A 24211-nucleotide genomic window follows, 5' to 3' on the forward strand; every position below is an offset into this window, starting at 1 on the left:
TTATTGTGTAATTATTAAAATATACATTAAATATTTTCCAAAAGTCCACAAAGACCTGACGTGTAGTCCACCTGGCTCAAGCAACAGTCGAGAAAAAGCATCAAAGTTACACGAGTAGTTTTTAAATTTTACCTTTCTTTCCTAACAAGAAACAGAGCCCATCTTCTCTATATATTTGATACTTCTCACCCCTAATTCCCAGATCTCTCATTCACATTCCTCAATACATTCATCACGCCAAAACCTTAACCAAGATTGTTTCTCTCAATCCGACACCATGAGCAATCAAGCAGAATCCTCTGATGCGTAAGTATTCCCACACATGTTCGGATCTCTGTAACTTTTTTCTCTCGATATGCACATACATGATTGTCCATCTTGAATGACATTCTTGTTTTTTTCTATTGGTATTTTATGTTACTTTTTGTGGGTTTTCTTTTCTAATGTGTAGTAAGGGTACGAAGAGGGATTTTAGTACAGCGATTCTGGAGAGGAAAAAGGCGCCGAATCGGCTGGTGGTGGATGAGGCTGTCAATGATGATAATTCCGTGGTGTGTCTTCACCCTGAAACTATGGAAAAGCTCCAGCTTTTCCGCGGCGACACTATCTTAATCAAGGTTTTGTTTTTTTCTTCCCCATCTTTTTAATGAGTTCTTGTGTTCCACTGATACGTGGGTTTGTTTCCCTTTAATGTATTTTACTTGAATGTTTATTTTAACGGCGGTTCGAATTGGGGCGATGTTATGGGGTTTCAAGATTTATGGGGTTTACAATGTGGGTTCAATCAGAATTAGTTTTAAAAGTAAGATCACTTGGTTTTTTGATATATATGGTTACCTTTGGATATAGTTGTTTTATGATGTGGGATTTTTTTTCCTTCCCCTAATTACATTGAGTGCAAGTTATCAGTTTGTGCAAGAGTTACGGATTTAAATTATAGCCATGGCGACGCCTATATGTAAGACTGAATAGGAGATATTGTTGAAGAACTTTTGAATTATGAAACAGGATTTGGATCCTCTGATGGATGGGACTTTTACCTCTGGTAATTTGGAGTTCTAGTTAAGTGTTTACATGCGAGAATGTAATTTATATCACTATATTGATCGTCATTTTTTTCCTGTGTGCATTATGTGTCAGTAACAAAACTTTCTTCATTAGTTCCTATATTTGTACAAATTTAAGAACCTGATGTTGTTGGTTTGATTGCTTGGAAATTCATATGTTGGTAGTAAAATTTTCACGTTTATGTTGGCTTATGAGTTATTCTTTTGCTTGTAGGGTAAGAAAAGAAAGGATACAGTATGCATTGCCCTTGCTGATGATACATGTGATGAACCAAAGATTCGAATGAACAAGGTTGTTAGAAACAACCTCAGGGTTAGGCTCGGAGATGTGGTTTCTGTGCATCAATGTGCTGATGTGAAGTATGGGAAGCGTGTGCACATTCTTCCTGTGGATGACACAGTTGAAGGTGTTACTGGAAATCTCTTTGATGCTTACCTGAAGCGTAAGTCCTTGACACATAATGCATTTTTAGTCATCTAGTTCTTATTCTGCTTCGACTGATTAATATTTTTTATGTGTTCCGCATTTGCATAATACTATCAGCACTTGTCTTTTTCTGTTTCAATCAGACTTACTATATTCCTAATTGACTGAAAGTAGAGAAATTATGCTCCCCTGCTAGAGATGTAGTGATAAGTTAACTGCATGGAATAGTTTCTCCGCTGAAGCCATTAGATACGCTCAGTGGTTGACAGCTTTGATTTCCTTATTTGATTGTATATTGGAATTCTGCCGGATTTTCCTGCTTGATGGAAGTGTCATTGAGGAAAAGATTAAAGAACATTTCAGTACTGTAAATTCTTCTGGGTGCTAAATGTTTCCTTTTCCTTTTTCAGCATATTTCCTTGAGGCATACCGTCCAGTAAGGAAAGGGGACCTGTTTCTTGTTAGGGGAGGAATGAGAAGTGTAGAGTTCAAGGTTATTGAGACTGATCCTGCCGAGTATTGTGTTGTTGCCCCTGACACTGAGATCTTCTGTGAGGGGGAACCCATTAAAAGGGAGGACGAGGATCGGTTGGATGAGGTTGGCTATGATGATGTTGGTGGTGTTCGCAAACAGATGGCTCAGATTCGTGAGTTGGTAGAGCTGCCACTTAGGCACCCACAACTTTTCAAATCAATTGGGGTCAAGCCTCCAAAAGGAATATTGCTTTACGGACCTCCAGGATCTGGAAAGACCTTAATTGCCAGAGCAGTGGCCAATGAGACTGGTGCCTTTTTCTTCTGTATCAATGGGCCAGAAATTATGTCAAAATTGGCAGGAGAAAGTGAAAGCAATCTGAGGAAGGCATTTGAAGAAGCTGAGAAAAATGCACCATCCATCATATTCATTGATGAAATTGATTCAATTGCTCCAAAGAGAGAGAAAACTAATGGAGAGGTTGAGAGGAGAATTGTTTCCCAACTCTTGACATTGATGGATGGACTGAAAGCCCGTGCCCATATTATTGTAATTGGTGCTACAAACCGTCCCAATAGCATTGACCCTGCCTTAAGAAGGTTTGGTAGATTTGACAGGGAAATAGACATTGGTGTTCCTGATGAAGTTGGGCGTCTTGAGGTTCTCCGTATCCATACAAAAAACATGAAGCTTGCTGATGAAGTAAGCTAGAATGTCTCAGCCTCTTTTGAGTTAATTGGGCTCATACTTTATAGAAGATTTTGTAATGCCAATCAAACTGCCGGATGATTTTGCAGGTTGATTTGGAAAGTATTGCCAAGAACACACATGGATTTGTCGGTGCTGACTTAGCTGCTCTTTGTACCGAGGCTGCCCTTCAGTGCATCAGGGAGAAGATGGATGTGATTGACTTGGAAGACGATTCCATTGATGCAGAGATACTGAACTCCATGGCTGTCACCAATGAGCACTTCCAGACTGCTCTTGGAATAAGCAATCCCTCTGCCCTGCGTGAAACTGTAAGTTTGCTTATCGAATTTCTCCTTGTTTTCTGATTTTTAATTCATTCTGATTGGGATCTGATAATGTGTCATCTATAGGTTGTTGAAGTGCCCAATGTTAGCTGGGAAGATATTGGAGGCCTTGAGAATGTCAAGCGTGAACTGCAAGAGGTATCTATACTTCTCAATGTTGATGTTTTTTGCTGCCAACCTTTTTACGTGTGCATTTTGCAAAGTCTTGATATTCTCTTCAAACTCATGTTTTTGATGTGTTGTCATGATGTAGACTGTTCAATATCCAGTGGAACATCCTGAGAAGTTTGAAAAGTTTGGTATGTCACCTTCCAAGGGGGTTCTTTTCTACGGTCCTCCTGGATGTGGAAAAACTTTACTAGCCAAGGCTATTGCCAATGAATGTCAAGCAAACTTTATCAGCGTCAAGGGTCCTGAACTGTTAACTATGTGGTTTGGAGAGAGTGAAGCAAATGTTAGAGAGATTTTTGACAAGGCTCGCCAATCTGCCCCTTGTGTCCTATTTTTTGATGAATTGGACTCCATTGCAACTCAGGTTTGTTTTACAATCTGGATATGTACTAATTGAGACGAACAGGATTCTTTTTCCTAGCTTACAATACATTGACTATCTCTTCTTGCAGAGAGGAAGCAGTGTAGGAGATGCCGGTGGTGCTGCTGACAGAGTACTTAATCAGCTTCTGACAGAAATGGATGGCATGAACGCGAAGAAAACTGTTTTCATTATCGGTGCCACCAACAGGCCTGATATAATTGATCCTGCACTTCTCCGTCCTGGTCGTCTTGATCAGTTGATTTACATCCCTCTCCCTGATGAGGACTCACGGCTTCAGATCTTCAAGGCATGCTTGAGAAAGTCGCCTGTCTCCAAAGACGTAGACCTTAGAGCCCTTGCTAAATACACACAAGGTTTCAGTGGTGCTGACATTACAGAAATATGCCAACGTGCGTGCAAATATGCTATCAGAGAGAACATTGAAAAAGTAAGTACCGTCTATTTTAGGGCGTTGTATACTTTTGCAGAATCAAAACTCTAAACACTGAGTTTTGTCTTTCTCAGGATATTGAGAGGGAGAGGAGAAGAAGAGAGAATCCTGAGGCAATGGAGGAAGACGTTGAAGACGAGGTAGCTGAGATTAAGGCTGCTCATTTTGAGGAATCAATGAAGTATGCTCGGAGGAGTGTCAGTGATGCTGACATTCGCAAGTACCAGGCATTTGCTCAGACGTTGCAGCAATCAAGGGGGTTTGGTTCTGAATTCCGGTTTAATGAGAACAGTAGCGCTGCTACCGGAGCTGATCCCTTTGCAGCTCCTGCTGCCGCAGCAGCCGAGGATGATGACCTGTATAGTTAGGTTGTCTACATCTCCCCGTGTTAATTGCTTTCCTTATGCCCCTGGATTTATTTCATTCAATTGCCCTGAAAGGAGGGGCAGGATTGATCTGTGGGAAAGATTTCACCTGTATTTTAAGTTCTAATTACTCGAAGGTCCCGGAAAAGATTACAATGAAGAATTAAATTATTGATGGATCCTTCATCGTTTTCAAATTAAATAAATATTTAAGAATGAAGGCAAGTTTACTAAACACACAGATCATAATTCAAATAAAACAGAGAATTCATATCGGCCTACAAATCCTGTACAGCATTTACTGCAGGGACCTACCTCCTCCTCCTCCCCCGTTTGGAAGCAAGTGGCAACAAATATTGATTTATGAATACGCCCTAAGTGGCTCATGATATTTAGAGGGCCCCCTGTTTTTATGTCAAAGCCACAGAGATTGTGGTACAATGCTGCAAAACTTGCCATAATTTGGAAGTCATCACATCACATCACATGCTTCTTTTACCCTCAATTGCAACATCATATCTTATATCACTACACACATGAAACGATAGGACCTTAAAAGCTGGATATATATATATATATATACACACATCATAATAACCCACTCAACTTTATGAGAACTATACAAAGGACCTCTGATTTCTCAAAGGGTAGAGAGAGCAGTGAGCACCACCTTTAAGTGAAATAGTACTGGTAATTAATTTGAAGCTTGTGAGGATATGATTGCACGTGTTATCCTTTCACCTTTGTTCCTCTTCCCTTCCAACTTCCCACATATTAATTTTCATATATACATATCAACCTGTGAGGAGGGAATTAACAGCAACTATATAATGATGCCTGGGGATTCGTCGTACACCTACTGCCCCCCCGCCCGGCATGTCTTTTCTATGGATTCGAGCTGTCGGCTACCCTTCTCCAATTTCTCCTCCTTCACCTTCACTTTTTCTTCAAATTCTTGAAGCATTTTGGGACTCAATTTCAGCCTTTTTATATTATTATAGTTCTTTACATGTCGATTTCATGATGTGCGGTTTCATAAGTTAATATGTCAAGTATTTAAGACATAATTGAGCTTTTAAGAAAAAAAATTATGCAAAACAAATTCGGCTGAATCAAATCAAGTGTGATGCACTTGTTATGTTACTGGTCATTTTTTTAAAATGTACATCAATCATACGACAAGTGTATTACAGTTATTATATAATTAGTTCAAATCCAACCAAATCCAATCTGAATTATAATTTCCAAGCTCTTAATTACTATGACAAACTAAGTTGTGCAGTTTGAAGCTTTGCTTTTCTTTCACACCATTAATAATTCCGGGGTACGTTGCGCTCAACAAACACGGCTAACACTTGAGTTGATCGAGAGATGGCGTTCTCCACTTAATTATGGCTCTTGATGGTTTAATTAGTTTGCTAATTTGTTCTCATAATTGACGACCGGTTTAGATATTAGTTCTTCTATATAAACAACGTAGTACTATACTCTGAATGTAATCAATATTAGTATTTTTCTTGCATATTCAACTGGAGATTATTACATTCTATGCGTTGGTTCGTCGGTCATGTATTCAAGTGGATTATCAATTGCAGACATACATATATCAGCATAAATTCCCGTACTTTGGTTCAAACGATCCACATTAATTAATCCACTTGAGAAATAATCAAATGCTTGAAATGAAATCTTAAAAATTAATTAACATCAAGTACGAACTTCTCCAGATAACATCTAAGCGTGAAGCAAACTATACATAACACATACGTAAGTACTATCAAATATAAGCTTGGATTGGAGGGCTGTGAATGTGATGATCTCTCAATTACAGCTCATTTCTTGTCATGCCAGCACACAAGCATCACAATACAACGCCAAAGAATGTAAACTTTGGTCTGCTGCTGCTTCGCCAAGTGCCCGCATTTTTCCCCCAAACATCTGCACGAAACACTCACCCGCCGCCCGCACTCTTCACTTTCACCCATCAACTACTGATTTCACTTGCTACGTACAACTCTTTGATCATATATGGGCAGAGGGGGTGGAGTGGAGGAGCTGCTAACTGCAGCTGCAGCTGCAGCTGCCCGGTGTATATTTTAAATGGCTGGAAAGAGGAAATCTAGGACAAGTACGAATTGGGGATCACTGGCAATGAGCTATAACTGAGGGGGGATATATATATGCCTTTGATTCTTTGATAGACAAGAGTATGTGGGACTGCCCCGTTTTATTTTGGTAATTGCTTACGATAGTGAATTATATGAGGCGTATCGTTTTAGTCCAGTGGTTAAGATTGGAATTTTCAGGAGTTTGAATTTCATTGAACGTGTACAGGTATCTTACAGTAATTATGTAATTATCATTTTTAAAAAAAGAAAACATACATAGGTTGGTTTTTTTTTTCCCATTTTTTCCCTCCCACACAATTGAGTTTGTGAGGCAATATATGGTTTTCAATTTGCATTTTTGCGATAAGAAATAAGTAATGGTTGATTATTCAGTTTGTGTTGATAATTTCACATGGAATGTGGAAGGTCCAGTCGCTGTCTGTTCATTGTTCTTGAAAAAGATGTTGATGTGTTCCTAAGTTTGGAAATAAACTGAAGACTCGGCAATCCCTGACTGATAATGACCTGCTTTTTTACTTTCCGCTGGAGATGGTTTATGGGAAAATTGTATTTACTTTGAGCAAAATAGGACTAAAAAAAGGAAACAGTTTGAGAAATAATGTGGTTTGATGGATACCAAATTGATTTTAGAAATTTGAGTTTATGGGTTCAAGTTCCATTGAACGTGTGTGTATTTGTCTTATTTTATGTGAATTATTATAATTTGTTATTATTTTTAGTCATATTAATGCATTAACTGAATAAATGTAATTTATCATAATTTGTTATTATTTTTAATCATATTAATGCATTTATTGAATAGATGTAATTTATTACTAATTTTAGTCGTATTGATATATTAATTGAATCGCTGAAATATTTAAAAGAAAAATATCTTTGGAAATATGATCAAAAGCGAATGCTGATAAAATTGAATTTCGGTAATGATTTTGATATTGCGTGTTAGCTCACTAATTAATCAAAAGAATATTTTCCAATCCTAAGTATGAGATAATTTTGATTATTCCTTGTGCTTTCTGCTCAATTGGCCGAAAATTATTTTCTGGAGAGAGGTGAAAATTTTGTATGAATCGAGTTGAAAATTAACAGTATAAAGTGTCAATCATATTGCATCAGTATAATATAAATTCCATAGTTAATATGTAAATCATATTAATCTTGCATGTTAGTTAAAAATGTTAGTAGGAATGTACTTATCTTGCATGTTGATGGAAAAATTAGAGCAGTCTTGTTTTCTTATTACCTCTTCTCTCTAAACTTTCTGGAGTCCACCTGAATCCAATCGAGTTTCCATCATTGGTGTTTTCATTGAAGAAGCCATGGTCGGACTCATGATCTTCTCAATGAATTCAAACTGCAATCGTCGCAGCAACTAGCACAACAATTGAAGGACGAACGAGTTGCTAACCAGCGTCATGAGAAACTAATAGTGGCGATGGCCGATTGACACTCCCAAATCTCAAGCAGACAACCTCAATTGGCCCCTAAGATTTCGACTTCCTTAAACCACTATGCCTCATCAAACTTCCACCTTGGTACCTCCTCCAATAACATCGTATCTCCACCATTGCAAGACACCGCTACAGGATCCCAATCGGTACTCAACCTCAAGCCACCAAAAATCCATTTGCCCGCCTTTGATGGCATCGACCCACTTGATTGGCTTTTCTAAGCTGAACAATATCATACATACTATCATGTTTCGGCAGAGCACCGGTTACAAGCAACTCCATTTTATATGGAGCGAGAAGTACTGCACTGGCTCAAGTGAATGTATGATCAGAACCTTCAAATTCCCACATGGGGAGAATTTACTCGCGCTTTGAGCTACAGTTTTGACCAACCTCTTATGACAATCACCAAGCTGCACCTTTTTAGCTCAGCAACTATCTTGGACTATTAGTCTACATTTTTGCCGCTTTGCAATCAAGTTCTGCATCTCAATCCTGAAACCATATTGAATTGCTTTCTTTGTGGATTGCGCGACAACATTCAATAAGAGCTAGCCATCCTGTGGCCCCCGAGCATATCCCAAGCCATACGTTTGGCGAAATTGGTGGAAGTTAAACTGCAAGGACCAGAGCGACTCCGAACCAATCTTTAGCTCTTCTCCGTCTCCATTACAACCACGACCATTCCCACCAAAATTTCCAACCCGATTCCTATTCATCGTCTTACTACTGCAGAAATACAACCACATTGAGGCAAAGGCCTCTGTTTTAATTGCGAAGACAAATTCCAACCAGGTAACCGATGCACGACTCCACAATACCTTGCTCTATTAACTGAAGGGTCAAACCCGTCTACTAATCAATACATTTTACCCGCTCCATCTTGAGATGTCATCCGGTGCTGATCAACTTTCTGAACACCGCCTACTAGATAAAATCACAAAGCAGACGAGCACCCTTCAACTTTCAACAAGCCAAAGCCCTTCAATAGGCCTTGCGGACAAGGCCTTAAATGAGCTGGGAATGATGATGTGTTTGTTTAGCAGTTGTTTTAATTTTGAGGATAGTTTTATTTTGGCTTGATTTCAGTTACTTTATTAGTTCTACATAATCGCAGTTATTAGAGTTAGTGGAGTTGGAGTTCAATTATATTGTCAGTTAAGAATGTTAGTAGGAATGTACTTATCTTGCATGTTGGTGGAAGGGAATGCCGAGAAAAAAAATTGCAGCAGTTTTGTTTTCTTATTATCTTTTCTCTCTAATTTTTTAGAGTCCACCCAACTCGAATGGGGTTTCCACCCGATAGAAATTGGTGTGAAATCGAACTTTTATGAGCCTTTTGAGTTTTTCTTGTTAATCAAAACATTTTGATGAAAGTGTTTTGCAAACCTAGCGATCTGTACGTTATCTGTTTGTTTGCATATTCATGAGCTATTTTTTGTTTCAACACATAATTATAGAGTAGCACTCACGATCACAACGATAAGCTTACACGAGAAATTATTTCCAATATCCTTTTTCAGGCAGAGGCCGGCATGGAATCAGGAGGCGTCGTCACCGCAACAACCCGGCGGCCCCTCTCGGAGCGGCTGTTCTCTGCAAACTTCAGACTTCCCTGATGCAGACCCCTTTCCTTCTCTTCCTTGTTCCACTCCTTCCCATAGTAATACTCCTCGCTCCACCTCTCACTCGGCGGCAGAAACATGCTTCCCCACTGCGGAAAATGCACCAAAGCCACTGGCGTTGTGCACGCAACGATCATAATTCCCATCAGACTCAGCCCCGTCGCCGTTGAGTATTTTGAGCTCGTGAAGAACAGAAGTTGCGTCAGGCCAGCCCCGAAGTTGCCTCCGGCGCCGGTTAGACCGGAGATGACGCCGAGGGATCTCCGGGAGATAAAGGGGATGATGCCGAAGGTGGCGCCGCAAGCGGCTTGTGCGCCGATTGAGAAGAGGATCATTGATGTGACGGCAAGTGGGAGTGTGTTGGCTCGGCCTAGGCAAATGCAAAATACTCCGCCAAGTGTTTGGAGAATCCAGAGGTTCCACAGCCTGCCCCTCATGCCAAACCGCCGTGCAGCCATATCGGACATAAGCCCGCCGGCAGGTCGGGACACTATGTTGGCCATACCGAACGTGGCTGCTATCGTGCCGGCTGTGTGAAGATTGAGATCAAATCTGGAAATAAATTACATGTTGAAGTCAATTATAGATATAGGTCATTGGAAATTAAGCAATATGAAAAGAACTTAGTCATGTAGCATTAATACAAACCTGTCAAAAAAATACTCGGCGATGACGTTATCCGTGGTTAATTCGACGCCCAGGGACATTCCATACAGGAGAACAAATATCCATGTTCTGTAGTTTGTAATGGCGTACCAAAGTACCTGAGCACAAATAATCTCTCAAATGGAATCTCTACACTTCTCATTTAAGCCAATTATAAGATAGAATATTAATTTTGAGAATTTAAAAAGGGTTTCTCGAGAAGGTCCTAATTGTTCCTCCTTTAACATATGGCTTTTGATATTTAATGTTAAGCAACTCAAAGTTTTATATTTATGCGTGACAGGGCTCAAAGGGCTTAAATTGTGATTATTAATGGAAACTTATAAATGAAATTAATGACCTTGGAAAATTTATCTTTGGGAACGTCTCCTTGCTTCTGCAGTGTTCCAAGATTTCCATCCGGAAGATCTTGTCCCAGGCCTAAAACCAAGAAGCCCATGATCACATGCATCCATCCAGGCACGAAAAACGCAATCCTCCAGGCAGTAAATGGCGTAGCTCCCGCTCTCTTGATCCCCTCATAAAGCAGCGGCATCAGCAGCTGAGTCGCCCCTCCTCCCATATTCCCCCACCCGGCGGCAGTCCCATTAACCAGCCCTATAATCTTACCATTAAACATAGTGCTCATCCAGAACTGGCATGAAACAAACGTCGCCAGAGAGAACCCAATCATGAACCTGACAGCCACATATCCCCCTGCCGATGATACAAATGACATGCAAAACACTGTTGGGGCCGACAGCATGATCAAGAACGCGCACCCATATCTCGGGCCCAACAAATCACAGGCCGCTCCCATCACTAGCCTTGAGAAAATGCTGCCTGAAACGGAGGCTATGCCCGCATTCCCAATATCTCGTTTTGTCAGGTTCAGGTTGTCGCGGATGATGGGAACGAGGGGGGCAGCTGCAAAAGTGGAGACGAAGCAGGTAAAGAAAGAAATCCAGGAGAGGTGGAAAGCTCTCATGTGCGGATTTGCAAAAGAATAAATCTTGAAAACTGTGGCCTTGTGTTCAGAATCAACTGGTAGTGCAAATTGAGCTGTTGAATCAGTGGGGACTGTTTGATCTCTGGCCGCGGAGAAGGCGAAGCTTTGTTCTTTGCCAGTTACTCCGTGCATGGAACTTCCCGGTGACCCGATTCCCCTTTCAGCCATGTTAAGCGAACTTGCTAATTTCTGTTCGTATGTGTATCAAAGGAAACAAATGAAGGGTTCGAAAATTATTCAAGATTTTACCCCATATATATAATAAAATTGGGAAAATTTTAAGCGGTCCGAGTGATATGAGGTATGTGCACAATATTTTTGTGAAAAAGAGATACAAAAATATCTCCAATATTTTTTAAAATAAAGCAAAAATTTCAAAGATGGTGTGTAATGCACGCACTTTGAGTATGATTTTGTTCTAAAAATAAAATATTATTTTATATATATAAATATATATGTATAATAATAATATATTTATAATATTATATATTAAAATAAATAAATAAAACCTAACCCCCTCCACCGCCACCGCCTCGAGTGCAGGACCTCCTTCCTCTTTCTCGTCCATCGCCCCCCACCACTGAGGCCGTAGGACCCTCTTCCCCTTCCCCATCCTCTTTCGCCCCCCTCAGTTTCCCTGTCGCTCCCCCTCTTCCTTTGCCCACCCCTTTCCCCACTACCGTCCCCCTCTCCCGTTCACTTCGCCTTCCCATCCCCTGCCCTCCTTTTCTCATCCACATTACCGCCTCTCTCCCTCCAACCATCCATCGCCTTCATTGCACCTCCGCTCTCGCTCTCTCTCTCTCTCTACATAAATATATTAAATATATATTTCATACAAATATACCATTTCAAATCTATACCGTTGATCCAAATTAAATAAAGTCAAGACCATTGATCTATTAGTTAAATTGGATTTTAAATACAAAATCCAACAATTTTTAGATAAGGAAATAAATGTGATTTTATATTTTTTTTTATAAAAAAAGTATATGTAACACATCAAATCATGTGAGGGTGTATTTTACTCATTTATATATGACATGGGGTAAAAGTTAAAATACAAATGAAGGTAGTCATATCTAATCCAGTCCTTAATTTGGTAAAGAACAATTTGTTGAATGAAACCATTTTTCTCCCTGTCCATTTATTGCTTACGTGACATCTATATAACCAACAAAGTTTTTGGGATGTGTATAATTGTTTTATGTGCTTGTTTTTAGCTTGTGTTTGTTGAAATGGATGTAAAACCATTTCCAACATTGTGGAAGGACAAGTCCTATATATATTCTTTCGAATTATCTTCAGTCACCCTTTCAGATGTTCTAAGAGTTCCTTTTGTCAATTATATCTTTGTATTCCCAAATCACTCCCCAACTACTGTTGCTTCCAGGCTCAGAATTTTCACTCATTTTGTCTTCATTTCATTTGCGCGTTTCCAAGTTGTTGAATCTTTGCCGGCCGGAAAGGTTACAATTCAGCCCCATTAAATGTATATACGCTATATTTATCATGTGATAGAATGCAACACAATGATTCCTTACATATTAAATACAATAATTACAATGCATAAAAGTAAGAACCAATTCAAATGTCCCAAAAACAAAACCAGAGATTTCTCGATGTTGTGTGCATCGTAGTCTTTTGGGGTTTCGCTTATCATAATCACCATATCCAGGGTATATCCTCACATGTTGCCTAAACAACACTATCTAATTGTTTGTAATTGCTCACCTCTTACATCCAATTATAACATATCGATGTTATTAAGAGTATATTTAGACTGCATTTGGATTTGATTGGAGGATTTGAAATAAAAATTAGAAATGATTCAGCATTAATGAATTTGAAATTGGGTTTAATGTAATTTATCGTCCCTCTTTTGATATCGTAAATGAGCAAACTACGTTCCTATTAAAAAACAAAAGATAATTTACCTTCCTATCTTTTTCAAAATAGAGCATTTACCCCCTCATGTGTTTTTATGTACTTAACGTGCTTTTTCTTTTTATTTTTAAGTTTTAATTATAAAAGTTACCTTTATAATCTTATTTTTAATTTTTAATTATAAAATAATCTTATTTTATTTAATTTAAATCATCAAGTTAAATTTAATCAAATATACAATTTTAAATTTAAATATATATATAATATATTTACAATTAAAATATAAATTATATGTATGATTTAAAGTTAAACATATATATTTAAATAAATATATATATTTAGAGAGAGAGAGAGAGCGTAACAGCAAGACGGCGGCAATGGAGAAGGGAAGGGGTGGCGACAGGAGGGAAATAGGAGAGAGCCGACGATGGGGGCTAGAGATAGAGTGGCGGTGGAAAGGGAAAGTGGCGGCGAGAGTAGAGGGGAATGGGGAGGGCGGTGAAGAACTGGATCGGAGGGAAGAGGCGGCGGCCGCAATTGGAGGGGGAGAGGTGGGGCAGGGGTTGTGGAGGTTGGGAATGTTGCTTTCTTTTTTTGTATAAATATTATTAACATTACATATTGTATAATATATTTTTTATATTGATATTATTTTTTAAAATAGTAAAATATATAGTATTATTATTACTATATTTTTATATATCATCTTATAAATCTATTTATATATAATAATGCTTTATTCTTAAAAATCACTAAAAAGACGTATGTATTACACCGCCTCTTGTAAGTGGTAAGAGGGTGATTTGCTTCATTCCGAAGATAATAGCAGGATAAATTATTTTTTTGTTTTTTTTTTTTATAAGAGATATTGCGTACATACCTCATATCATAGGGAGAGTGCAGTTTGCATTTTTTCCATTTGAAACCTATTACATTTCAACAAATACAATTCAAATAAAAGTTCAAGAAATTTGAAATCTTTTGCAACATAAATTTATCCAAATAAATTTGATGAATTTGTTATTATAGAACCAAAATTCTCAGATCAAATTCGTCAATTCAAATACAACTTTAGATAATATAATAAAAAAAACTTGGAAACCATCTTTGATACTCTTTATAAAGAAAAATAATGTAACGAGAATTAAGTTAGACTCATTTAAGTTTCAAATTGACAAAATCAAATACGCAAATTGCTCAACCAACGTAGCTAAAAACGCCCACATAATTTTCCTATTTAATAATTTTTTGGTTTTTGAGAGGCAAAATTATGAAATAAGAGTAAATTTTGCACTGTTTAATCCGTATCATTTAAGATCTCTTTAACCATCCATCGACGTAGCATTTAATGAAGAAAAATGAGAAGAAAAGGGAAAGCCAAGAGATTTCGTTGTAGCATTTTTCTTGTGACAAAATGACGAAAGAAGTCTGTGAACACAATTTCGGGAATGACGAGAAACAATGAACTGCTGGGCGACCTCTGATGTAATGAACTTGACTAGCCTTGCTACAACTCAAGTTGGTGTTTGATTGTCAGTATGCAGCATCAGATCAACCTGTTTTCTATCCAATTTTAGAAATTGATATTTTTATATTATACATTAAAAAAAAATGGCTCATCCCAAACTAGAATACACAGACTACCATTTTATTGATAAAAGATGAGAGGAAATGAAATGAGTGTCTATTTTAAATATATGATTCAATGTGAGATAAAAGTAAGATTATGACAGTCGATTTGATGCATAAACAATATTAAGTGAGAGAGAAAATATAGTAATTATTGATTAATGTGATACTTTTTTTTTTTTTTATAGTAGTAAAGTGCGTTTGAGATTTAAAAGCAATATATAAAAACGATAATTGCATTATTACATCCAGAAAGCACATTCATACTTACGCGCACCAGTCAACTTCTTACAACTATGTTTAAGACAATCGGAGGAGCTTAATTACTTGAACAATTATTCTGTTAACATTAATTAATAAAATTAATCAAAATGAAATCCCAATAACTTTTGTTACATTAAAAGGTAGAAAACAACCAAATATTCTTTTTATCGTTCTCTTTTGAAATTTACACTGCCATATGGGCCTTATTGTGGGCCTAATTTAAGAGAAAAATATAAAGCCCAAATTAATGTTTTATGGAAATGTAAAACCACTTTGGTTGGGCCTTCAATATTAAATGGCCCACTTTGCCTCATGTGGTAATTAATAAATTATAATTCTATTATTACTATCATTATAGCCCATTTTGCCTCATGTAGATGCTAATATAAATCTTTGCTTGATCTGCGGGTCTTTTGGAGGCCTCACAATCAAAAGGTTAAGGGTTCATCCCACGACTATGGGGTTATATAATCAAATTTTTATGATAATATATTTTTTTTTGAATTTGAATGTAACAAATAATATAGTAATGATTAGAATTTTATTAAAAAATTACTATATGCAATTATTTATGAATTTATCTCATTTTATATGTATTTATTATATTTACTCATAAATATGAATATAATTATGTAATTATTATTTTTCTAAAAAAAATAACAATCTGCAGCCATTGATGCACTGGGAATGTGCTCTGCACTTTTTTCCACCTCCCATCATTCTGACTTTCTGCACTGAATCTAAGTACGTCCGACAAAGCAAAGTAAATTGATATCTTCTATGGATTCTTTGGGGTTAACTTTTTTTTATTTTTTTATAATTTATTTGCAAAGTGATATCAACTCAAAATAAAGAAATAAAACTTGTTATCTTATCTAACAATATTCAACTTATTAATTATTTATGGTGGTCCATAATTAATAATGTTAAGGTTGTCTTTCTATGTTCAACCTATTAATTATTACATCTAACTTCCATTTATACTAATACTAAAATTTAAAAAATCAATTAGATAATAATGTAAACTTCGTCCTATGTATGATATATTATGCCCATAATAAAAATTATTATTACATGGAGGGTGAAAAAATAAAATTAGACTTGATTTTCTCAAGTAACCCGTGACAATATGGTAGCATGCAAATTAACTCTCTTATAACTATTTGAAGTAATAAAATAAAATATTTTATGCTTTTAATATATAAAAATACCAAATACTTTAACTATTGCAATAAATTTTCAAAAAAAATAAATAAATAAACAGTCAGCTTTTTTTTATTATTAATATTATTGTCTCCTATTTGAAAAGCAACGAAAACATTATGCTTAAAATATATACAGATTTTAGTTATTTTAAAATATAAAGCAGATTTTTCACAAATTTAAAGGGCCCAATCCTTTGAATCTTGAGTCTGAAGCAGAGTACAAAGTTTAAAAAAAAAAAAATCTTGATTGATGTGTTCTTGAATTTTGAAAAAAAAAAAAAAAAACCCAATTTGTTGGCATCCCTAGACAGATTCCAAGGGATGCGATATCTTGGACGGTTGCTGAATCGAATATGCGATTACTAGGTATTGATTAAGATTAGGTGAATTGGCATCTCTATGCAGGAAGAGCCGCCCATTGTTTTGTTTGAGTACTAGGTTGTCTGCCATCATCCCACCTTTCTCACTCATTAATTATTACTTTCCAATATTTCTCATTTCTTCCCATTCTCATTATTTTCAAAGTTGACAATTTATCATTTTTTTACAGTTTTTGTCTTTCTGTTATTGACAAGTCCTTAATCTTCATACACCCACTACTTAATCATTAATCTTTTTGCAAGAATGTTTATGATTAGATTAAGATCTCACACAACCATAATAATGTTTATTTATTTATAAATATTCGATTTATTACATCTTGCAATATACTCAAATTCAAAAAATTGATAAATACTTTAATCAAATATTCAATTCGTATCCTCATTTAATACATTCATACACATCCTACGAAAAAATAAAAATGCATGTAATTCTTTATAAATCCTAAGACGTCATCAAACTTCATCATGACCTAATTACTAGTGGATAAGGGAAAAGAATTCGTCTGTCAGACCTTGCTCGATTGATAAAATTGAACTCTCACAATAAAAGAAAAAATTATGGATTCGAATCCTACGAATATAGGTATATATATATACTGCTATAATAGTTTTTTTAATTCTTTGTTTCGATTGAACATATTTATTAATTTAAAATTTTAATATATATATATATATATATTAATTCAGTTTTTAAATTTGAACGGATTGAGTACCAACAAATTTTGATTCTGACATTATGTACTTCATCATTGATGTACCCTATCAATCAAAAAAAATTTACATAATTTCCTGATTTCAAGAAATGAGTAGATAAATTGCTGCCTTTTGTTCTAAATATTAATATTAAACATTTATATGTAAAAATTAGTCAAAAATAAAAATGCAAAAAATCTCTAAATAAAAAAGTGCAATATATAGAAATAGAATAGGTAAATGGGAAGGCCCTCATCATGCATTCTTGGTCATGAGTCTTGCAGTTGGAGAGCATAGGGTACATCTATTATTAATTTCCGTACAATTTTGCTAAATTATTTAGAAAATAAAAAATCAAAAAAAGCCCCCACAATGCTATATGATAATGCTCTTACATCCCATCAATGTATTTCTTTTCTTGTACCCAATCATGTTCTTCGCAGATGGAATCTAATCTTTTTCTTTTTTTTTATTTTTTAAATAAATAATAATTATGATAAGTTCATTATTTTACAAGCTATAATTACGAAAATGGGACATGCTTGAACGAAAGCAACAAAAATAGTTTTCTGTTGTATCTGAGGTCATATCTCGGAAAACTAATCTCGTGTTTTAGCTGATAACAACTTTGTCTGTCATGCATATATAATGTCAAACCTTGTAATATACATACATACGTACCGCCATTATATATAATAAATATGCTTATTCTAAATCGTAATACTCCGTAATATATTTGTTTTGTACAAAATAATAATTTGAGTTTTTCTGTAAAGACTGTAATTTAGTTCTTAGTACATATGATGGAGTTAGAGCTCTCTCAATTACTCTTTCTCTCTCTCCAGTTTTCCCCTCTCAAATCAACTAAGGAGGACATATTTCCACTATCTGAAATACCAACAAAAATATAATATTTAATTATAATTATTATGATAAATAGTTGTAGCAAATAATTATTAATTATAGCTACACAACGGTCGTTGACTGTAGTTTTTGTTGGACTGTGTTTTTACTATGGCTTTTAGTTGTGCAAATAATTTTTTTTATATCGATTTAAATTAACCGTGGTTAATAATAGTTATTTCCTATAATTTTTAACCATACCCGTTAATATTTTAGCCAATAGTATTTTTTTTCCTAGTGAAAATTGTAATCTTTGTTTATCTTGTTCGAATTGTAATTGGTTGTGGCTAAATCTAGTAGCTTCGTGGATGACATTTTAGTAATCTCGCTTCATAGCCATCTCATTAATATTGACGTCGAGAATCATGTCCCGTAATTTCTGAATATTCTTGCAATTTAATTAATTTTAATGACATAATTTATGCAGATTTAAATCTGATCATATTCATTTATACTTTATTATTAAGGGGAGAAGTCCTTTATAGTCATATTTTTTGTTCTATCATTTTCAATGTTTAATTTGTTTCTCCTATTCATTTATCTAACTTGTCACCCTTCTCAACCCCCAAACATAGGAAAAGTTTACTCTACCCAAACTTCAAACTGCTTCAGATGTGCTGCTGTTAAACTCCCACACAAACTTGAGAGTTGGATTCCAATAAAATAATGGGTTAATTACCGTCTTCTCTCTTAAAATTTAATATAATTATATTTAGATTTTTTGTTATTTAAAAAATTACATTTAGTATTTCTAATATTTGCTTTCGTCTAACAAATTAACAGGTCCCCGTTAGTCAAAATTTATTGGATTTATTGATATAAACAAAAAAACTAAATAAAAATTGATATTTACCCTCAATTGACTTACTGTAAGTTAAATAATTTATTTTCCACTAAATTACCTTTATAACGCTGATGAACCTTCTCACATGTATTGAACGCATGAGAACATAATCAGGGTAATTTGATCATAAAATCTTTTATCTAAGTTGCAAAAAATCATTTATATAAATCTATCGGAGGTAAATATTTTTTAATATCAACAAATTTGGTAAATTTTTTAACTAGTAGATGGACTTATTTGTTAGACGAAAACAAATTTCAAGAGTACTAAATATAATTTTTCAAACCACATGATGTGTAATTACAACAAACCTAAAAAAGAGAGAGTATGATATCCCTAAAATAATTGAAAATTATGCACATATATAAGTTATGCCACACTTACTATTATATATAAATGAACACTTACTAGAATTCACATGCAAAAGAATATACACTTACAGAAGAAAACTTATTGTCTTACTAATTTTTAAATATTCAAATTTGTCTTTTAATTTATTTCTTTTCTAGAAAATTTTGATCAAAATAATAATTTTAATAGTTTTTAATAATCATACAATTATAATTTTATTTTTCTTCCATCCCGTTATTCCAGGTTTCTCTTTCATTTTATTTTCTCGATGTTCTTCTTTATATACTTTCATATTTTTAAATAACGCACAATTATAATTTATTTTTTCTGTCTCCCCTCACTCCAAGTTTCTTTCTCATCTCCTCACTCACTCTTTTTTTTCCCCCATAAATTTTTCTTTTCTCTTTATCTCAAACCACAATTTTTTTTATGTGCTCGTGGGAACCGAACACAACTAATATTTTAATTAAAATGCCTTTAGAAAGCTCTCTATTGGCCACAGTTTTATATGAGGAATTCATCATAAGCAACCGAAAACTGCAAATTTTTCTATTAGATTTTCAGCAGATCTCAATCACCAGTTTTAGGAAAAAGCTTGAGGCCTGCACCAGATAGGGCTAATCATATTGGTATTTTTTTCTTAAATAAATTTCCTAATGGCATATTATAATATTTAAAAATATATTCAACTTGACAATTAAATTATTATTATAAGTAAAGGGAATATTACTACAAGATTCTAAGTTGAAATACGAAATTATCAATATTGATGGGATATATATATCATAAGATTTTTTGTTTATTCAAAATTCAATTTTTACAGATTAAATAAAAATTAAATTTGAAAATAAATAAATAAATCATTTATTTTGTCCCAAGCATGAGCACGTGCCACGTGTCAAAGTGTTAAGTGTATATATATTTATATAAAATAAAAAAACCATTTTTAGACATAAAATTTAAATAACGAAAATTTACATGACCTAATTTAAGATGCCATGAAGAAAAGAAGACAACTCAATAAAATAAATATATACTTATCTGTGCCACTGTAGCTAATCTATTGGTTTCATTATGCACCGCTATTCAGTGAGAAATGGGTTTTCTCTTAAAAAAATTGCATAAAAAATTCCTGTGTTATAAAAATTCAGCTAAAAATTTTTTGTGTTAAAAATATAGGTGTATATTTTTTGAAATCTTGCATATGCTCCTCTTGCCGTTTGTTTTTACTTAACGACGTTTTTTCATTTAAATTTTTGTTATATATTTATATAATATAAATTATTATTATTATTATAATCATTAATTTTCTATTATTGCATCAAAATGGCAGGATCTAATAAATTTTTAATAGCAATTCATCCTCAGAATAAAACTGAACGTTCAAATTTTATGTATCTTGAAAATATATCTTACATTTAGATAGACATGTACATGTATAATTATAGATGCCGGTGGAGGGCCACCGCTCCACCTCCACCGGCCGCCACCCATCTGGGCGGCGACAGGCGTCGTCGCCTAAGACGTCACCGAAATCTGGGTGGATGACGATGATCTGGGCGGCGACCGCACGATATCGTCCATGTCGCGAAGAAGGCATGCGCCCTGGAGTGGTGGTGCGACGAGGTGGAAAGCGAAGGCAGCGGGAAAAGGGAGGGAGATGGGGTGGCGGTGCCACAAGGAGGGAGACAGTGCGGAGAGAGGCGGAGGCGGAGGGTGCTGGCACTTCGAGAAGATGATGCAATTTTTTTTCTTTTTTTTTTATTTTTATTGTGTTGGATTATTTTACTTTGGATATTTTAATATAATTAATTTAATTATGTATTATTTTGATTTAACAATAATTATATTAAAAACTAAAATTAACTGCAATATAATTTAAAATATATCTAACACAAAATCAATTAAGTAATATAATTTAATTTGATGTAATAATATGCATAAGAATTTAATTTGATATCATAATATTTTTTTGTATATAATTATTGATGAATATTGATAGTTAGTATTTCATAATTTTTTCTAGCAAAATAGCAAAAAAAAAAAGATAAAAAAATTAATTAAAAAATAAAGAGAGAGGGTAATTGTATAAAATAGGGGCAATTTTATCCATTTAAAGTGATCAAAGGCTGAAAATAGGTCAAAATGTTATCCCACTCTCATTTCTGACGCGTGTTAGCAATTCTCTATTTTTTTAACGGAAAATATTTTTTTTTGCATTTATAATTACAAGGGTTTTTTTTTATTTAATTAACACAAGTAACTTTTAAGCAATTTTTGTATAACACAAGGGGCTACTAAGCAATTTTGCCCCCTTCTTTTATATAATATAGATTTATATACTTACTAATATAAAAAAAAAAAGAGTTTCTCACTCCCAAACAACGATTGATGATACTGCAACACCAATTTTTAAATATGATAATTAAATCTCTAATTAAATAATTTTAAAAATTAATTATAATAATTATTATTTTTCACAAAAGTAACTCCATATCATTTTAACACAACTATCTCAATTTTTTTGTTGTGTTTTTAAGTTGATTTTCTTTTATTTTTTTAAATATAATTTGTTTGTTTATATATTTTTATGTTTATAATATATTTGATGTACGGTAGGTGGGCTGATGCGAAATTTTAACATTATAATTTCATTTTTCCCCAGTTCCAGCTACCAAGGGACCAGCAGCCCCGTGCAATCAATCACTGATTATTTTATTTTCTGGAAAAAGTAATTAACATTTTTACAGCTTACAGGTCCGAATTACTAATATGCTATAAATTAATAATCAACTTTATAATGTTCGTATGTATATATATTGATTCGGGTCAAAGATTGAGGCTTCTCTAAAATTACCTGAATGATGTATGAAACCTAGAAAAAATAAAAGTTGTTAGGCTCGCTGAATGGTCTCCAACTAAAATTTTTTCGATGTTTAAGTTAGTCGGAAATCGAGTTAGAATAGTTAGAATTAACGTATTTAATACTAGAGAGTGATAGTTAAAGTGTCTTACCTTAAATAAAGCACAATGAATATATTTATAGAGCTAACTATGTAATTAGATGATCGCCGATTTTAATTTTACAATTTTAGGATAGGATCATTGTTATTGGAGTAGGTTGGGTCGAGCGACAACCCAAAATTGGAATGTGGATCCTATAGCATGAGAGGTATTTTTCTTTATAAGGAGGACATTTATATCTTTTTTGTAGATAATCATCAATCTTTGGGTAAATTCCAACCACCTCTTCAAAAGTTTGACATAATTACGAATATCTTTTTATTATTTAAAAAATTATAAATACCCTCCTAATGTTTTGATGAAATTATGTAATTTTTGGAGTGAGATATGAAATTGTTAACTTTGCCATTACTGTAATTTTTTATTATTTTTTTAAAAAACATTTTTTTTTAAAAGTTCACTTATTCCAAAAAAAATAAAAATAAATAAAATTATAATTTTTGATCTAAACAAAGGAATTTTGGTTGGTTTACCACATAAAATGATGGAAACTTAATGGATTTGACTAATTGTTAGACGTCTATTAAGATCAGGGAGATATTGGTAATTTTTCAAGTAACAAATGATTATTCGTAATTACGACAAATCGCAAGAGGGGTCGTTGTAATTTATGCTAAATTTTAATATATTCCTATTATATATATATGTTAGTATTAATTTGTATATACGAAAACTTAAGAGATATATGAAAATTTGAAAGATATAAAACTCGTTTATACACTTCAGAGAACTAATTTGTTACATTATTAATCACAATTAAATCAATAATTTACGGTGATGAAGCCGTCAAGAGACCTTTTAGTCTTATCATACTCTGAAAAAGCGCATGTTATAAATTAATACAAAATCTGATGTACTTTTCCAAAAAGACGTCATTTTGGTGAATTTAAATTAGGAAAATCGTGAAATTTTGATACTTTAATTATATGGATGCAATTTTAGCCCCATTGGAAACTAATTTAATAATAAAGTCTTGCAATTGAAAAAAATTAACATATTAAAGACAGAATTCATCAGAAATTACAAATTTGGTGGGAATTTGGCGTATAAACCTCATGTGAGCTCCAATTTCATATAGAGTTGTAATTCTAGCGAATTTCAACATGATTAAAGCTGTCATCCCCTACCGTTATAACAAGATTAAAATTGTAATTTTTTTTATAAATGACATCAAAAAATATTTATATGTCAGGAATTTGTTTTTTAAAAATAATTTTGGCCGAGATATTCATAAAACTATGAGGGTAACAAATAGAGTAACAATTTTAGTCCTATTGAAATTTAATCTGATAATTAAGTCCTCAAATTTGAGGGTAACAAATAGAGTAACAATTTTAGTCCTATTGAAATTTAATCTGATAATTAAGTCCTCAAATTTGAAAAAAAAATTGGCACATCAACGACAAAATTCATTGAAAACTATAAATATGACCAAGACCAAATTCCGACCATGTAGCAATTTCCAGCAAATTTTATCTTAAATATGTCAAAAATTAAAATTGTAGAGTTTAATTATCAAATTGAAATTTTAATATAACTAAATTTCCATCTCTTTATAGTTATTTGGATCAAACCAAAATTACAAATTTTCATTTAAATTCATACCTATAACTTTGTAAAATAAACCAAAAAAAAAAAAATGCAACAAACCAGTACTTGTTTAATTAACTCAATTACCGCATGAATTTTGAAAAGTAGAAATAGTTGGGGAAACTTTGATTAAGGCTGATGCTAAATGATTGTCTAGGGTGAGCCAAACCTAGTATAAAACCTAGTACATTGGAAGTGAGCGTGGACATCTGAACTCCAAATATT

At 33.9% G+C, this 24211-nt stretch overlaps 2 protein-coding genes across 2 annotated transcripts; one reads left to right on the forward strand and one right to left on the reverse strand.

Moving 5' to 3' along the window:
* Positions 1-146: 146 nt before the first annotated feature.
* Positions 147-4535, forward strand: LOC105174282 (cell division cycle protein 48 homolog). Its single transcript, XM_011096326.3, has 9 exons — positions 147-306; positions 452-617; positions 1282-1510; positions 1905-2671; positions 2767-2988; positions 3070-3141; positions 3257-3538; positions 3627-3986; positions 4064-4535. Exons 1-9 carry the CDS (start codon positions 278-280, stop codon positions 4355-4357), a joined length of 2421 nt encoding a protein of 806 aa, XP_011094628.1. The 5' UTR covers positions 147-277; the 3' UTR covers positions 4358-4535.
* Positions 4536-9332: 4797 nt separating this feature from the next.
* On the reverse strand, positions 9333-11591 carry LOC105174283 (high affinity nitrate transporter 2.4-like). Its single transcript, XM_011096328.3, has 3 exons — positions 10566-11591; positions 10208-10323; positions 9333-10111 (listed from the first exon to the last, which is right to left on the reverse strand). The coding sequence occupies exons 1-3, from the start codon at positions 11379-11381 to the stop codon at positions 9454-9456; spliced, it is 1590 nt and encodes a 529-aa protein (XP_011094630.1). The 5' UTR covers positions 11382-11591; the 3' UTR covers positions 9333-9453.
* Positions 11592-24211: the final 12620 nt, after the last annotated feature.

This window comes from Sesamum indicum, linkage group LG11 (genome assembly GCF_026168435.1).
Source record: "Sesamum indicum cultivar Baizhima isolate 11 linkage group LG11, ASM2616843v1, whole genome shotgun sequence".
NCBI lineage: Eukaryota > Viridiplantae > Streptophyta > Magnoliopsida > Lamiales > Pedaliaceae > Sesamum > Sesamum indicum.

Bases quoted from the DNA above. Each gene is read 5' to 3' on its own strand.
- LOC105174283 (XM_011096328.3), bottom strand. From the start codon at position 11,381: ATGGCTGAAAGGGGAATCGGGTCACCGGGAAGTTCCATGCACGGAGTA. The intron at 10,324-10,565 runs GTCATTAATTTC...ATTTGTGCTCAG, and splicing joins CCAAAGATAAATTTTCCAAG to GTACTTTGGTACGCCATTAC. The intron at 10,112-10,207 runs GTTTGTATTAAT...ATTTATTTCCAG, and splicing joins GCCGAGTATTTTTTTGACAG to ATTTGATCTCAATCTTCACA.
- LOC105174282 (XM_011096326.3), top strand. From the start codon at position 278: ATGAGCAATCAAGCAGAATCCTCTGATGC. The intron at 618-1,281 runs GTTTTGTTTTTT...TTTTGCTTGTAG, and splicing joins GCGACACTATCTTAATCAAG to GGTAAGAAAAGAAAGGATAC. The intron at 3,142-3,256 runs GTATCTATACTT...GTCATGATGTAG, and splicing joins TCAAGCGTGAACTGCAAGAG to ACTGTTCAATATCCAGTGGA.